Source organism: Oryzias latipes, chromosome 13 (assembly GCF_053564925.1).
Source record: "Oryzias latipes strain Hd-rR chromosome 13, Olatipes_Hd-rR_3.1".
NCBI classification, from domain to species: domain Eukaryota; kingdom Metazoa; phylum Chordata; class Actinopteri; order Beloniformes; family Adrianichthyidae; genus Oryzias; species Oryzias latipes.
The window spans coordinates 28,468,391-28,485,452 of NC_136249.1; the positions used below are offsets into that span (position 1 = coordinate 28,468,391).

General features: G+C 41.0%; 1 protein-coding gene across 1 annotated transcript in view; it reads right to left on the minus strand.

Annotated features, from left to right (window-relative positions):
* Nucleotides 1-416: 416 nt before the first annotated feature.
* LOC101175097 (protocadherin-16) overlaps nucleotides 417-17,062 on the minus strand; it is a 96,941-nt gene continuing 80,295 nt past the window's right edge. The window contains exons 9-21 of the mRNA XM_023961582.2: nucleotides 16,790-16,947; nucleotides 14,721-15,567; nucleotides 10,869-11,108; nucleotides 9,647-9,772; nucleotides 9,316-9,525; nucleotides 8,353-9,219; nucleotides 8,150-8,263; nucleotides 7,847-8,058; nucleotides 7,387-7,538; nucleotides 6,213-6,343; nucleotides 5,636-5,922; nucleotides 5,168-5,309; nucleotides 417-4,413 (exon numbers count right to left, since the gene is read on the minus strand). Coding sequence (XP_023817350.1) covers nucleotides 1,832-4,413; nucleotides 5,168-5,309; nucleotides 5,636-5,922; nucleotides 6,213-6,343; nucleotides 7,387-7,538; nucleotides 7,847-8,058; nucleotides 8,150-8,263; nucleotides 8,353-9,219; nucleotides 9,316-9,525; nucleotides 9,647-9,772; nucleotides 10,869-11,108; nucleotides 14,721-15,567; nucleotides 16,790-16,947 — 6,068 coding nt within the window. The 3' untranslated portion in view covers nucleotides 417-1,831. The remainder of the gene's footprint in view (nucleotides 4,414-5,167; nucleotides 5,310-5,635; nucleotides 5,923-6,212; nucleotides 6,344-7,386; nucleotides 7,539-7,846; nucleotides 8,059-8,149; nucleotides 8,264-8,352; nucleotides 9,220-9,315; nucleotides 9,526-9,646; nucleotides 9,773-10,868; nucleotides 11,109-14,720; nucleotides 15,568-16,789; nucleotides 16,948-17,062) is intronic.

Below are 17,062 nucleotides of genomic sequence, written 5' to 3' on the forward strand. Positions count from 1 at the left end.
TAATTTTTTAAGTCATGAAGAGGAACTTTTGTAATGGCAATCACTACATTTCTTAGGCATCTGCATAGCCATTATTGCAAATGACTTACTCGTGGGATTTTTTTTTTTTTTACATCATACCGAGGTCTAAATTACACTTGATAGCTGTCATTAAAATAAAATACTGTCTAGAATGCTTTAAGACTGACACAATTCTGAGGTGGACTGTTCTGACCCTTTTTTTCCCCCACGCCTCATTCTTTTGAATTTTTTTATTTCTTTGCCGTTACTTCACGAACTTACAAAAAATGATGTTTGACCTTTTTTTCTTTATTTTTAACTCAAACTCAACAAAAGGGAAATTCAGATGGAATCGTAGCTGAAATCTGTGGAGTATGACTCTTGTCGTGTCTGTGAGGACAAAACAGAGGCAACAATGTGATCATAAGCACTTTAATCAGGCACTTTTTTCTCAAAACATTTTTCTGGACAAAGGTTTAATGATATGCGGGATCATCTGCAGATTATCTGCAGCATTGACGAGCTTGAAAAGGCAAGTGGCAGCTCATTTTTTAGACACCTGTTGAATAGAAATCAACAAAAGCAAGAAGATACTAATTTTATTGAACAGATAATCATATATGCTTTGCTATGGTCTATATAAACACCCTTTACCTTTCTGCTTCTAAAAAATGTCTTCATGGAAATGCCAAGTGTTAAAAAGGGCACTGGGTGATGTAATATGTTTTGTAAAGGCTGCAAGAAAACCCACACATTTATAATCATGAACACTTATGGATGTAGGCATCTCTGTAAAATCACAAAACATTCCCCAATAATGGCATTTAACATTAAGAAGAATGTCTCTTTTAAGCTAAATATGCTTAGTATAATTTCAGTAAAAGTAGAATTGTAGACCTAAAGTGACATCATCAAGTTATGCTCATAAGTACAAAACACTAAAGCTATCTGAATTAGGATTTTTAAGCCTCCTGCAAATTTTAGTACAAACGAGTGAATAAAAATAATAAAATCAATGTGTGGGGTGTGCAACAAAAACAAAAAAAAAGGGGTTATATTAGCTATTGCGTGTTCCTCAACTTGCAACATAAAAAGCTGTAAGGCTTGTTGTGAAATGTTAAAGCCAAGCTGGCTGGGTGCACAGGATCAGCGGGGGTTCAGGTCTGTTTTTTTTCCATGGCACCATTTCAAACGATGCAGGCGAGAACGAGAACTCCTAGCTTTTCACATTCAGCTCAACACTTAAATTAGAAAGAAATATCACACAACATTCCGATGCAGTTTTTGATTTGCACTGATTTCTCTTCTGGAAATATATACACTTATTTTCTATAAAAAAATGATGAAAATTCATAAAATCTTCATGAGGAGTTTCTGTTTTAGACCACAAAGTTAGGAGTACAAGAGATACCACAAACTTACAGTACAAAGTATACAGTACAAGCTACAAATATACAGATATAGAAATATACTCTGTGGTTCTTGCAACTCTTTAACACTTAGATGAAAAGTTTTTGTCAGAAACCACATGAAAGCGTAAAAAAATAAATGATAGTTTTGTACAAAAATTTGACACAGTCAACATGAATGTGCAAATGAACACCAATGTACATTAGCGAAAGGTTTTGCTCACAAATAAAGGCATAGTCCATATTTTTTGCCTATATTTATGAAGGTTTTCATCAAAAAGTACCACAGCTTAATTGATTCCCTAGTGTAACAGTGTGTGCTTGATCTCTTGAGAAACAGTCAATTCAAGTTAGACCCTGTGGTCATACAGTAGAGCAGGTATGAGACAGCAGTGACTTCATTTTTTTCCACTGGTATGAGTTCAAATCCTCAACTCTGCCTCCTCACTGTTTTCCAAGTTGTGTTCACTTGTGCTTATCATGCAGGCAGAGGGACCCTGGGAAACATTGAAAGGTGTAACTGCAGGGGAACGTGCCGCCAAAGGTGAAAGAGAAGGGGAGAAACTAGGAGACATCGCAATGGAGGAGATGGATCCCTCAACGCTGATTGGAGATCTTCGTAACGAGGCCAAATGTGAAAAAGTCCTGGATTTGGCAGGTTTTGGAGGTACAGTTTTAGCCCCAGGATGGGCCACAGATGTTATGAGAGGAGGCGGATCGATCCTCGACTCTCCTTTTGCTTTTTGATGAAAAGGTCTGCGAGGATGAGGAGCGGTTTCATCCTTTAAATGGGCTATTTCAGTAAAAACATTAGCTAAGGGTTGGAACTGGGGGCACCAGTTGAGCAGATAGTCCCAGTTATAGCTGCCCCTTAGCTCCTCATCACTGGCCACGATGGCTGTGAGGCAGCCATCCACAGCGGGCTTCCCATCCTCAGGGAAAGCATAGTTCTTGGAGTGGGAGATGCTGAGTCCTCTACCCACACCCACATACCCACCTCCTTCATCCCTGTAAACCGGCACCTGACCAGATAATAAACTCCCATTCAGACCACCTGATTTTTTACCTTTGAACCAATCCATGGGGGGCTCACAGGATACATCTGATAGCTGATCAGAATCTTGCTGGATTCCAGAGTCTGGACCTCTGGCAGAAATGCGCTCCTGCATGGAGGAGGAGATACTCGACACTCTGGGATATTCATTAATCATCCTGATCTCGTCATCCTCTGCGGCCTCTGCAGAGCCACGGCCACTGGAGTGGGAAGGGTCAAGGGATCCCCCACGAGTGTACGGACCTCCGCTACTGCTGGTCTGATCAGCTGCATATCCAGGAAGAGCCTGATGGTAAATCATTTCATTTGCTGCCAGTTTGGTCTCCTCAAGATTATGCAGCAGGGTGCCAGGCTTTGAGGTTTGTTTATGTGTGTTTTGCTCTCTTTTATGGCGCCTTAGTTTAACAAAAAACAGTACCACAGCAGTTAGTATTAGCATAATTATGGTCCCAAGAGAAACCGCAATGACACTGACGAGCAGCATGTTCATGTCTGTGCTGAAACCAAATGTGGTATGACTAACATCTATAGTGACTTTGGCCACCGCTGTGCGAGAAGTCCGCAGAGGGCTGTGAGCGGTCACATCCAGTGTCATAAGACGTGCCTCCCTTTTGGAGCGACTCACGTGTCTGGTGTTGCTGTCCGTCTTTAAGGAGATTGTTCCAGTTGAGCTATTGACTTCAAAGTAAGGCGAAGATTCTGATAATGAATACAGGACAATGCCATCGACCCCTTCATCCTCATCTCTGGCTTGAACTGTTCCAATGACCTGACCTTTTTTAGCTCCTTCTGGGACTTCAAACAACAACTCAGAGGAAGTGAAGACTGGATCGTATTCATCTTCTCCTGTAATGTAAACCTGGACTGTCACAGTTGCAGAATAGTTGCCAGGGTCCACAGCTATGGCCACAAAATGGAAGGAGTTCTTCTTCTCGAAGTCAAATGCAGATCGAGTCCGTACCTCTCCTGATGTTTGATTAATGAGAATGCCCTCTACCCCTTCTTTAGGGGAATCTAACATGTGATATGTCAGCATCCCAAAAGCACCTCTGTCCTGGTCAATAGCATGAAGGATGGTAACTAAAGAATTTTCGGGCTGGTTCTCCTTGATGCTTGCAGTAATGTGCTGAAGAGGAAAGAAGGGCTTGTGGTCATTGATATCCTTCACTTCAATATGGACTGGGGCCAAAGCATAATGTCCCTGTCCATCAACAGCCTGGACAACAATGGTGTGGGACAGCTGTGTCTTGCTGTCTAAAGGTCTTTGCAACCTCAATGCTCCAGTCCAACTGTCCATCTGGAAAAGATGTGTCTCGTCTCCTGAGCTTATAAAGTATTGCACCTCTCCATTGGGTGCAGAGTCTGGATCACTGGCAGATAAATGCAAGATCTCTGTCCCAGCTGCAGTGCCCTCACTCAGCACAACAGTGTAATCGGTGCGGCTGAAAGCTGGAGGGTTATCATTGGCATCTTTAACACTTATTAGGACAGACACGCTGGAACTGTGCTGAGGGATTCCACGATCAGACACCACAACGGTAAGGTTATAACTTGGCAGTGCTTCAAAGTCCAGCTTCTCCACGAGGATCAGGCTGCCAACTGTCTGGAAGCCACGTCCCTCTAGGAAGTGCACGCTGCTCTCAATCTGGAATGCATTACCAAGGTTTCCACTTGCAATGGCAAAATCAAAACCGCAGTTGTCCCTAAACAGGTCTCCATCTACTGGGTCTAAGGTCAGAACAGTGGATCCGAGAAGGCCGTCTTCAGACACTGTGGCAGTGTACTTTGACTGCTTAAAGATTGGGGCATTGTCGTTGACATCGGACACTTGAATCTGGACTGTGGTAGTAGACGACAGAGGTGGAAAACCCTGGTCCTGTGCCTCAACAACCACCAGTATGGAGGGATGCTCATAATCAAATTCTGTATTTTGCCCTGTAAAGAGGGTGCCTGTAGAAACCAAAACATCTGTTCAGTTTCAATACTGAATTAATGAAATAATGATTAATGCACCTGCTATTTCTTTTTTTCATCTTGAATGTAGGTTCAAGCATAAACTGCAGATCATCTTGATGCTACGTACACTCCAGGCATGTAATGCACGTTCAAAAACACACTGAACGCAGGTTTTTGAATATGCTTTTAGCCTATGATGTTCACACCTGACTGTCGCTACCCAGTACTATTGCATGTACCAGGTAGTGACACACCTGTGTGAACACTGTATGCTAAAAGCACATTCAAGAACCTGTGTACAGTGCGTTCTTAAAACACGGATCACATGCTTGGTGTGTATGTAGCTTAAGAACAATCAGTATTTTCAATCATGCATCTCAAATCAAATCAAACTTTATTTATATAGCACTTTTCCTATAAAAGCACAAAAAAAAGTGCTTAAATTAAAACAAAACAAAATAAATACCTACAAACAACCCATCCCCCACCCCTTTCACACCTTCCACCCCCTAACTGATGGGGAAAGACAATGAGAAATGGGAAATAGGCTGAGCACGAACACAAAATGTTTGTTATTGGAAACGCTAATAATAATTAAAACTTCCTAAGCTAACAATGTAAAATCTACATTTCAGTTACTTCAACTTAATAAAGTGATTAAAATTTGTTTTTTTAAACATACCAACAACCTAGACAAAAATCGAAGGTGGGACTTTTGGGTGAGGATTTATTATAAATGCAAAATTACCGTTGCTAGGATCAATGTAGAAAATGCCTTTGGTCGTTGACATCACTCTGTATGTTATCTTTCCATTGTTGCCAGAGTCTCGGTCAGTGGCTGTAACAGTGATGATTGCACTCCCTGCCGGAAGATGCTCTACTACGGTAACCTGAAAAGAGACGGGGTGTGTAAATGTACAAGACCATTTCCTGTACCAAAAAGATTCTCTCTGTTCTGAGTCACTGGGACATTCTCCAGCTGTTATCTTGGAAAGTATGGTACACTTTGTCCATCACAAAATGACAAATAATTTGACTCTGAGGCACGTAAGCTGTTTCAGACACAACCAAACACAGCTGAGACCGAAAACCAGAAAATCTACACTGAAGCAAAAATGTTATACACCACCCTGCAGCTAATATCAAGACTACTACTTGCAAACACTTGTAAAAAATAATGTGTGATCTAATGACACAGGTGTAAAAGTATTGTCACCTGGTATAAATCATGAGTGAAGGAGGGGGCGTTATCATTGACATCATCCACCAGCACAGTGAGGTTTGCTTCACTTTGATGTGTAGAGTCGGACGTGCGGACCGTCAGAGTGTACCACGTTCTTTCTTCGTAGTCCAATTGTCCCGTTAAAGACACCCCTCCTCCAAAGTGGTGGATCCCAAACATGTCCTGGCTGCTTCCATCCAGGTGTAGTGTGTAGGAAAGAGGAGGTCCCGAGTCCACATCATTTCCGGTTACTTGGGTGATGACTGTGCCAAGCAGAGTATCTGTAGGTGTAGTAAAGAAGAAAGGTAAAAGAAGAAAATAAAAACTGAGATTCAGGTTGCAATTTAAATGAAGCAAAGAATGGTATTTATAGAAGAAGAAAAAAAGGAAGAAATATCCTGCATTGGACCCTTACTTAAGAGACAGGAAATGAAGAGAGAGGTACTGGCAATAACTTGTTTTATAAAAAGGTCAGATTTTCCTCACTGAGCCCTTCTGGGTGAGTTTCCAGGGAGTGTGATGTGAGGCTATAGAGTCAGAACACTGAATTGACTTCCACTGCAAAGCTTACCCTCAGGAACTCTGATCTCCCGAGGCAGAGGAATCATGGGACGGTTGTCATTGAGATCCACGATGATCACAGTGAGAGTAGCAGAGCCAGCGAGCCGCGGGGTCCCTCTGTCTGTTGCCGTAACAACAAGCCTCGTGCCACAAAAGGAAAATCAAAATCTGACCTTAGTTTGAACTTTGTAGCATAATGTTTTATTCCCAACTACTTGTTGTTTTTTTAACAAGATTTTATTAATAATAAACCGAAGGCATACAGCAAATATAGAAATGGTCTGCAATAATGCAAAAAAATGAATTCCAGTCCATTGTATTTACAGAACACATTTTTAACAATTTTAACCGTTAACATTTGAACTATCCTGCATAGATAAAATTTTAACTTTTGTTTCTATTTCTTTTAGCATTTCAAAAAGTATTCTTATAAGTCCAAATTTTGCTTGAAAACCCACTCCAATGAAAATTGCTTTTGGTCATTTTAACATGTTCTTGTGCCATTTCTCCTACGATGGAGGACATATAAAAAGAAACTTAAGCTTAAAATTACATTTCTGAATATGCTTAACCATGCTTTATTATATGCTTAAATATTTTAATCAAATATCTAAAATAAAATGATTGTAAATCAGGAGAAGAAACATGCCATTTAAAAAGCTTGTAGGTGTGACGTGGAACCTACAACGGCAGGTCACAACCTCCCTGCTCCGCTCCGCACTTATGCATCCACTTGCAGACAACTACAGTAGATCCATGTACATCTTCGTTTTCCTCGTCTGGAATCTGGCTTAAAACTGTACGAATGGATAGCTCCAATGTTGCTTGTCATTTTTGCTGCACCGCTAATGTTAGGTTGGGGTTCTGAGGGACTGTAAGCTAGTGGTAATGAAAAAGATAAGTGGGGGAAGGCTTACTCCAGACCAAAGGTCCCACCCACAACTAATAAAATACTGCTGCTCTGCCTAGAAAATGTCCTAAAAAAACAAGGTTTTTATTTTATTTTTTGCCATAAATTGCATAACTAAAAATGCTGTGGTAATGCTTTTACAATAGATCAAAAGATGATCAGGGTGGGTCTATAAAAAGAAACCTGAAAGCCAGATTACTTGATCGTCTTTTTTGATAAAAAAGAAAAGAAAAGCAGACTTAGCAAAGCAAACAGAGTCAGCAGGAAAACTCACTTTGTTTGGGTCCAGATCTCTCTGTCCATTATAGCTGCTGTGGAGATGCTGCCAGTCAGCGGATCTATTTTAAATAAGTTGCTCTGAGATGATGACCTGATGGAGTAAGTCACCTGACCATTTTGACCCTGGTCCAGGTCATTTGCCGCAATCTGTGGAAATTACCACCACATTATGGAAACAAAAACACAGAAATATGAGCAACAGCTGTTTCAGTGAAACACGAACTAGTGAGCAATATTGAACTTGGATGTCAAGAGTTCATAAAAAATTAATATAGAGTGTTCAGCCCTCATTTGGGACTCTGGGATTACATGGAGCTTGACAGAGTCATTTCTCCTTAGGGCTGTACCAATCTGTTAACTTTTTTTCAAGTTTGAAGTGTTTCCTTTTAATTCCATGAAATCAGACTTAAACAACAGCCAGTTATAACAAACATGCGAGGGATGAGCTACTGCACCTGAATGATGGGGAAATCATGACTTTGAGCCTCTCTAATGAACGCCACATAGTTCTGGAGCTGGAAACGTGGCAAGTTGTCATTAACGTCCTGCAGAATTAGGTTGACAGCCATGTAGGAGCTGGAGGACGCAGTCTCAGCTTTCACCACTAGGCGGAGTCTGGGGGTCTCTTCAAAGTCAAGCCCCTCAGATTTCTGGACCCATATTTCACCTAATTAAAAAAAAAAAACACACACACAATCAAGTCTTTATTGCACTGTAAGTCTGACAGGTTCCCTGTCTGATTTAATTTGAGTTCTTACCAGTGACAGGGTTTATTCCAAAAGCATCCATTCTGTTTCCACTGAAGATGCTGTGGCTGATTCCAGTTTTGGAGCCATCAGGATACTGGGCTTGAATTTTTGTTACTACTGTGCCTTCAGAAGAAAACCAAACAAACATTTCAGTATTTTTACATTAAGCAAACATAAACAATCCAGTGAAAAACGACTTATGTGAATCAAACCTTTTACAGCATTTTCTTGAAGACTGACATCTCTGGCCACACGGGAGAAGCGAATCCCCTGGTAACTCTGCTCCCTGATATAAATGATAACTACTCCCAAAGAAGACTGAGCTGGTTTTCCTTGGTCCATAGCCTGAACTATCAAAGTCCTTTGGCTTTGGGTCAAGGTCTGAGGCTTTTCTGTGGCCTGTATGTCTCCTGTTAAAGAGTTGATGGTGAAACCCCTAACAGGGATGGCAAAACGATAAAAAACTGATCCGTTTGCCCCAAAGTCTTTGTCCTCCGCCTTCATTGTGGCCAACACTCGACGAGTAGACAGGTTGCTCACAGAGATGTTCACAATAAGTGGGTCTTGAATGAAGAAGGGGGCATTGTCATTCACATCCTGAATGTAGATGGTCACTTGAGCGGTGGAGTTGCGTGGGTCTGCAGGGGAGGAGTCCGTAGCACACACCTCAAAGGTGTAGGAGGCTGTCCTCTCTCTGTCTAGAGGTGCTGCTGTGATAATGCGGCCTGTGTTCTCATCAATGACAAACATGCTCTTGGAGCCTCGGCTCAGAAAGTACATCACCTGGCTGTTGGGACCGAAGTCTGCATCTCTGGCTTTCACCTCTAAAACCAAAGAACCAATGGGAACACCTTCGGAAATATCTGCGGTGTAGCTATTGCTCTGAAACTGTGGGCTGTTGTCATTGATGTCCAACACTGCAACCTTTACAGTGGAGGTGCTGCTCAGGGAAGGGCGACCTTGGTCCTGCGCCACGATCGTAAGAGAGTATCCAGCTGTCTTCTCACGGTCCAGAGGCCTTGAAGTGGACAGAACACCTGAGTGTCTGTCAAGGTGGAAATCTCCAGATGGATCTCCAGCTGCCAGTGGAGGAATGAAAAATGTTTACTTTGAGTAAAAAAAGTCACAAACCAAAACATCGAAATAAGTGGAAAATAACTATAAAGACATTTCACCAGCAATTCGGTAGTTTATTTCCCCACTGCTCCCTGCATCCGGATCTGTGGCTCTGAGGGTGAACAGAGGTAGAGCTTCTTGGTTTTCAGGGACCTCAACATTGTAGTAGAGACGACCAAAGATGGGGGCATTGTCGTTCACATCCACCACCTTGATCTTTACAGTCGCTTTAGCATAGTTTGGTGGGAGGCCTCCATCTTTTGCATATACTGTCATATAAATAAATAAAAAAAACATGAATTCCATGCATACTGTCAACGTGCAATTTCATTAAAATACATTATGTTTTCCTAAGGTTTATTACAGTCCCACAATAAAATGATGAGCAACCTGTCACAGTATAGCAGTCCTGAGACTCTCTGTCCAAAGATTTGGTTGTCGTTATGACACCAGTGACTGAGTTGATGCTGAAAGCTCCATGTGAAATACCACCATATGTTATTTGCCCATTTATTCCTGAAAAAAGACAAGAAAATCCACAAATCCTCCAATTAAAACAAGTTCATATTGACGGCGAATGATCAAAACAATGAATGAAAAACATTTCCCTTTGAATAGCTGAAAACATTTTTTGTTTGTCCTGAAATGTGCTGTTGAAGTATGTGGCAGAGTGTCATGATGCCAGATTGCCAGAACTCTTACAGGTAGGAAGTCTGGCAATCTCACCTGTTTACCTTACTAATTGCTTTTCAGTAGAAAGTTTATAACCATTGGGGTTTATTTGATTCTGAATAAGTCAAGAGGAATGCATCCTCGTTGTTTTCCTGAACCCTCCCTCCTGAGAAGCCTCCATTAAAAACACTGATAAAGTCACGTCTGGTGAGGACTAATTCAACAAAAATATAGATCATAAAGGAATTGAAAATTTAGTGCTGTCATGTAGTTCATTTTTGAACAATTAATTAATTTTGGCCTGTAATTAATCCAATTAGTTCATTTGGAACCTGATACTTGCTGTTCGCATAAATTAATTAATTCGACGGAACGGAATATTATCTTGTGGGAACAAGATAAATTTTACTTTTTTAATGTCAGGACACGGGCTCCGTAAATAAACAATTAAAAAAAAATGTGGTACATTTCCCCTCTAAAATGATGCTTTGTTTAACTTATCATGATACTTAGATACCACTTTCCTCTGTTGCAGCAGTGCAGTTTAGTCCGGGCTCTGCAGCTGTTACAATGACAACACATTGCACAGCGAATTAGTCCACTTTTTATAAAAACGATCTTTATCCCTTGCCTGACAGATAATAGTTTGGCTTTATCGTATTGTTTTGGGTTAATTCTGTTAAGAACTACTAAGTCGCACACTGATGATGTCACAGCATCGACAGACGTGTGCTGCATACAGGAACAGCGAAAAAAGGTAAAACCCAATTTTAGCTGAGTCCAAATAAAGCTTTCCTGCAAGCAAACTGTCGGACTATTTTCTTTATATTTGAGAGAACACAAGTATAGGTATAGATTTAAAATGAAATTATGCACAATTAAAAAAAAAATTGACAGGAAAAATGTTTATTACAAAACTGAGATGGCATTTCGTCTTAACCTTGATCCGAGTCCGAGGCAGACACCGTCAACACAGTTGTTCCTGCAGGCTGATTCTCAGAGATTTGGGCTTCGTACTGGGCCTCTTCAAACAATGGGGTCTCATCATTTACATCAATCACGTGGATGCGCAGCAGTTGACTGGACGAGTGTTGGGGTATCCCATGATCCTCAGCGACTATGGTGAGGTTGAAGACATCCTGCTCCTCACGGTCCAGAGGCTTGGAAATGGAAAGGGAGCCTGTGTAGAAATGAGTCAGAAATTAAATGTTGTAAACGATCTGAACACAAAAAAAACTACAAAGTGTCTCCAAGGCGTTTCCAGAGTGTGCAAAACGTTTCCGTGTGAGGACCAAATCAATGCTAACACCCTCCACCCGTACGGCCTTCCCTACCTGAGCGCAACCACCACCACTGCAGCAGCAGTTTAAATGGTGTGGCCACAGTTTACGAGATTTTCCACTGAAGAACGCCGCAGTCATTGAGAGAGAAGCAGTAAACACATACTCTTGACACGCAACAGCCAGGCCTTCCGTGCTCTGTAGGAATTAAAGGCACTCCAGCCTTTTTATAACCGTGCCCTTAGAGAGCAGAACTTACATTGATTCAATTTCAGTTTCATGCTCCAAAATGAAATGCAACTGTTAAAGTAAGGGATGGCCCGCTCTGTTTTGCTTTTAACTTCTTTGTACATGCTTTTTCGTGTCCTTCTAAAACTGACATAACTTGCCCTTAAGCTTTAATCTGGTAAAAGTTTAAAGCTTGGATGTTTTTCACCTTAAACTGATCCTTCTATGATCCTGCTATGTCCATGGTCAACATATGGGTATTAAGAAAGAACAGACAAGGACATATTGGAAAATATTTTTGTTTTGGAGGGTTTTATTTGCAACATCTAAAGCATGCATGGGACTGTGGCGCCAGCCCTTTGGACCACAAGCTGAGGGACGGCAGAGGTTGCTCAGATAACACGCAAATCTTGTCTGATGCTTTGAAGCCGTGATCAGATCTTAATGAGTTTATCTCTGAACGTTGGTTTTTTTCTGCACGGAGAACGTTTTTATAAGTCTACTGACCACATTTCTAACATAACCTGACAACAATGAACTGTGACCATATACATGCCTTACAATGGCTTGACTGTTCACTCTATTGTAGGTAATGAAATGGACGTCTTAGCAGGTCTTCTGCCTCTGACCCCAAAACAGGAGCAGACCAGGTGCACAGTGAATTAACTCTGTCATTCTAACAAGAAACCAATGTGGTTGAAAACACTTCAAGATGAGTTCTGTGGAGAAAAAGAAGTGACATGCATGACGGACTCTGAGCTGGCTGCTTTGTCCTGTTGGGGGAAATAAAGGGAAAGCGAGCAAACGTCAGCACGTGTCTCAGACACCATAACATAACCCACAGGATCAAGCAGCCAAAGGTCAGTGTTGACTAGGTGACAGGCTAATGCAAGCTCACAAATACATGAGTGTGCTCGTGTCTGCTTATACATAAACACACTTACAGACATGCATATAATCACACACACACACACCTACACACACACACAAGCATGTGCAACTGATCCCTTCTCTAATGATTACCAGAAGCCTGAGCAGGAGGTTCTTTGGTCTTTCATGGGAATAGATCCACAGTAACAGATGATAGGTTGTTGTGTGTGCTCGTGTGCTTGCAGATTCTATTGCATGCAGGAGTGTGTGTGCACGATATTTGGCACACTGCACTGTCTAGCATCCAACTGAGACAGATAAGTCATAAAAGGTGAAGTGAATGTTGTGTACCCACGAGTAGGTAGACTAGTTAAACCTGAGAAATATGATTTTAATCCATAACAACAGTTGTTTTAGGCTACCCATCAAACGTTGCCAAAACCCTTAACTATTATGCTACCTTTACACCAACCTCAGCAACACGCCTTTAAGTGACCAACAAAATTTTGCGTTTTGGGCTTCTTCGTTCAAAACTTGCATTCACACATCATTATGCAAGCTTTTAAGTCCATTTTCGGGCTCTATGTACAAAAGGCTCAGCCATTGAACGCAGGTTTAAAGTCAAATAGTTTAACTTTGATGTATAGATGGTGTTCTTTTTAAGTTACAGAATGACTGACCGCTTAAATATTGATAATGAAGGAGAAATTAGTTATAGCAGTTTGTGCCCGTCTGCAATTATGTGACAAGTCTTTTATAAGTCGGAATGGAGCTGTGAAAGAAAAAGCCTGGCTGCACAAGATTCACAAGACTTGCGACATTCCAAACCTCTTCCAACTATGAGTAGATGCGCTAATATCAGGTATTGACAGTACAGTCTGACCACCATATGCTAAATGTCCATTCAAAAGCCCATGTTCAATGCATTCCTGAACACTTGCCCGGTGTAAACATAGCTAATACCATGATCCGGGTGAATACTAGATCCTGACTGGCTGCTGGGTGTGCATTAAAAAGTTATAATGCAAAGAAGTTCCGGTCACATAGCTTAAATGTTCTATATCACTGCGCTGGCTTCTTTAAAACAAACTTTTGTTTCATCATCTGGACAAAAACGAGCGGTAAGAAGTGCCGCACCACGTAACAAATAGTCCGCTTTTAGTGAAAAAAAGCAATCCAAAACGAAAAAAATAAGAATAAAGTACCAAAAACTGATTGAATGTTTAATTTGTAAGTGACCACGGTATAAGCAGGATAATGGCCCTCAAAGTGGGAATTATCAGAATTAACGTACTTCACAGAAGGTTCACATTGGACAGTTCAGGCTTCCACAGTGCCGTTCATTTCTCACAATGCACACGTTGTCGATACCTCACATAATAGCCTCATATTCATTGCATGTTGCAAATATTTAGCCTTAACACTCCTTACTTCAAACATAAGGAAGAATATGCAGCACAAAGAAAAAAAACTTGTTAAATTAGGGGACAAAAAGAAATCTTAACATTTCCCACACCTTTTCCTTCCAGGCTTGTCAGTGGGCAAAACACAATTCGTGCATAAATCCCAAATGTTGATCAGCATATTTTCTACAATTGGACTAATTATGGTTTTTGTTGCAAGAAACTAAAATTCTCAGAAACGATGATTCGTGATTATCTTTAACGATCCAGAGAACTGTAAAAAAGATAGTTTTATTACCTAAAAATTCATTTTGTGTTTTATTTTGGCAGGAAAACAAGGACATTTTTTTTAATACTGTACATCGTTTTGACTTTTTCCCTTTTCCAAAATCTGAGGTTTTTGAGATATGGTATCAAATTTTTGGTCAAATCTTTGGGGAACCCCCTCTGCTGGGTCTATGCAGAGTTGAGAAGAAACCCCTGCAGACCAGTCTGTGCCATAGGGCAATGGTTTTTTGAAAGCTGTTGTGCTTCAAGCTTTCTGTGTGCTGTTGGTCTGAAAAATAAATCATTAGTGGAGCGAAGGAAGGAGAAATCTGTGTTACTGCTACTATGCTTGTTGTTCCCACAATAGAAAATATCCACAAAGTCATCTTCATTCTTTTCAGATATTATAGTATTTTAAAGGCTGTAAAACCCTCACTACACACTTTATACACTTTTCTCTGACAGAAATTAAGATTTTCACACTTTTTTCCCTTGTTTAAACTCGCAAAGTTCAAACCTACATAGAAATTATAAGTTAAGTATTTTAGAATGAAACCAAAAATCTGTTGGCGACTGATGATTTGTTTTTTCATTTTTTTGAGCTAGACTCCTTCTGTACTGGACACAGAACACAATGAACTGTTCACAAAAAAAGTATGGCAAAATAGCACTAAAATCAAATCCGTGAAACGGTGAGACTTTAAAAGGTGAACCGCGTTAAAGAGACTGTGCTGCTTGACTTACCTGTATTAGAGTTGAGGCTGAATGTCCCTCTTGTGTTGCCTGACTGGATTCTGTACGTCACTCTTCCATTCTCCCCTTGGTCTGCATCTCTGGCAATGACGAAAAGCACCACAAAGCCCATTGTCTGGTCCTCCATCACACTAACGGCTGTGGGGGACATGAAGACCGGCAGGTTGTCGTTTTCGTCGGTTACATACACGCTGGCTGTCACAGAACTCCAGCGCCTCTGGCTCACATCAACAGCAGAGTCGGTTGCCTTTACAACCAGAATCAATGTGGAAGTGGTTTCATAGTCCAGCTTATGACCCAAAGAAAGAATACCAGTGACAGGGTCAAGGGTCAAAAGGCCAGGGGTGCTTGGAGATTGGTGGAGAATAGAATATTTTATTGCACTATTTGCCCCGCTGCCATCTCTGTCTGTAGCCTGGAAAGTATAAACGGAGGACCCAGGGTCCATGTTCTCAGATATCACAATGGTGATAGGATCCTCTGCAAACTCAGGAGTGTGGTCATTGTTGTCCTCAATGATAATGTCCAAGTGGACCAAGCTACTTCTGGGAGGGACCAGGGAAAAGTCATCCACCTCAATTTCAAGGTTGTAGCGAACCTCCTGCTCATAGTCGAGAGGATGAGCTAAGTAGACATCACCAGTTAGACGGTCCAAAACAAAAGTCCCATCTCTGTCTGTACCTCCCACGACTGTGTAGGTCACCTTGCCCTCCTCCAAGCCTCCTCTGTCATGAAGGCAAACAGAGCCAATAATAGAGCCTGGACTTGTGTCCTCCACAGAGTTGAAAGATATTGAATGAAACTTGGTCTGTGTTTGAGGTCTGTTGATGCTAAGAACCTGCAATACAGAGAAAAATCTGCTGTTTATTAAATATCTGGTGACAACCTGAATTTATAGTTTTTAAATTTAGCATTTTTTTAAATCATGGAAACCAACAAACATTTTTGCTTTCTTGTCTCATTTGTGCTGCATGTGTTCACTGCAGTAAATGAAACCTGTTACAAAAGGCTTTGATAGGCTTAAATAACAAGACTCCCAACATTAATCACACTAAAACTGACAGTCTTGTTGATGCCAGGAAAACAATGGACGATAAAAGGAACATTATAGGAAGACAAAATGGGGAATGGGCTTTTATGAAACGGTAGGCACACCGTATATTTCACAGTGTACACTTCCTTTGAAAAGGATTTAGGATTCTCAAGAATATGTAGCATTGCATTAAATACAACACATTTGAAGCAGGAAGAAAAGGAGGAAAAGTCTGAAATCTGATTGAGTTTTCAGTAAAATTACTGCTTTGGAACATGAGTTGACTTTTATAGCAAAATAGGGCTCAAAAAAAGGTTGTTGACAATCTGTAATTGCTTTCACATTAGAATGAAAAGAAGTGCTCCAAAAATAAATTGATATATTCCAATCCTATTATTGAGATGATTAGACATGATTAAAGGGAAATTACATAAGTGCGTCAGCAAGCAAGAACAACACTACAATAGTAAATCCAATTAAGTTATCATTATGACTTTCTTTTTTGTGGGTGTAGAAGGCAGAGGAATTGAACAAGCACTTGCAGGGGCTGTTTATGTGCCAGTTTTATTTGCCTTAATCCTATAAATCTGAATTCCCTTCAGAAGTTTTTGACTGTATTTATATCTGTTTTATATTAAATATTAACTTTAATCACCATCAGAGGCATACTTTTTTATGTTGAATCCAAGTAAAGCCTGTATGAAGGCTACTGTATAAAAAGTACTGAAGTCATCAAGTATGACCCTGATCAGAGCAGTCTGCAGCTGGCCCTCATCATAAGCCAGCTGGGAGTATTTGATTCAGACCCACTTTTCTATGTCAGATAAAAATTTCCCTTTTAAAAATTCACAAGGGAAAAAAGGAGAGGGAATGGGAGGGTACCTTGTCAGAAGTGAGGCTGATATGTCGGCAGCTAGTCTGAGGGGCCCAGAGACATGGATCCTCTGAGCCCTAAGTCTATTCTTTGATATTAAATAGGTGTATAGTAAATGTGTTTATGCTGGCTGCACTCCAGTGGGAGTCTGACCTGAATGGCGAGGGAGCAGGAGGCGCTGCGAGGGGGCAGTCCTCTGTCAGTAGCTGTCACCATCAGAGAGTATTCAGCTCTTTCCGAGTAGCTAAAGGGGGATGATGAACGCAGCTCACCGTTGATTGCATTTAAAGAGAAACGCTCTGCTCTGGGACCTTGGGAAGACAAAAAAGTCAACAATGGACAAAATAAGTGGATGGATGGATAGATGGATGGATGGACGGACGGAGGGAGGGAGGGAGGGAGGGAGGGATGGATGGACAGATGGAT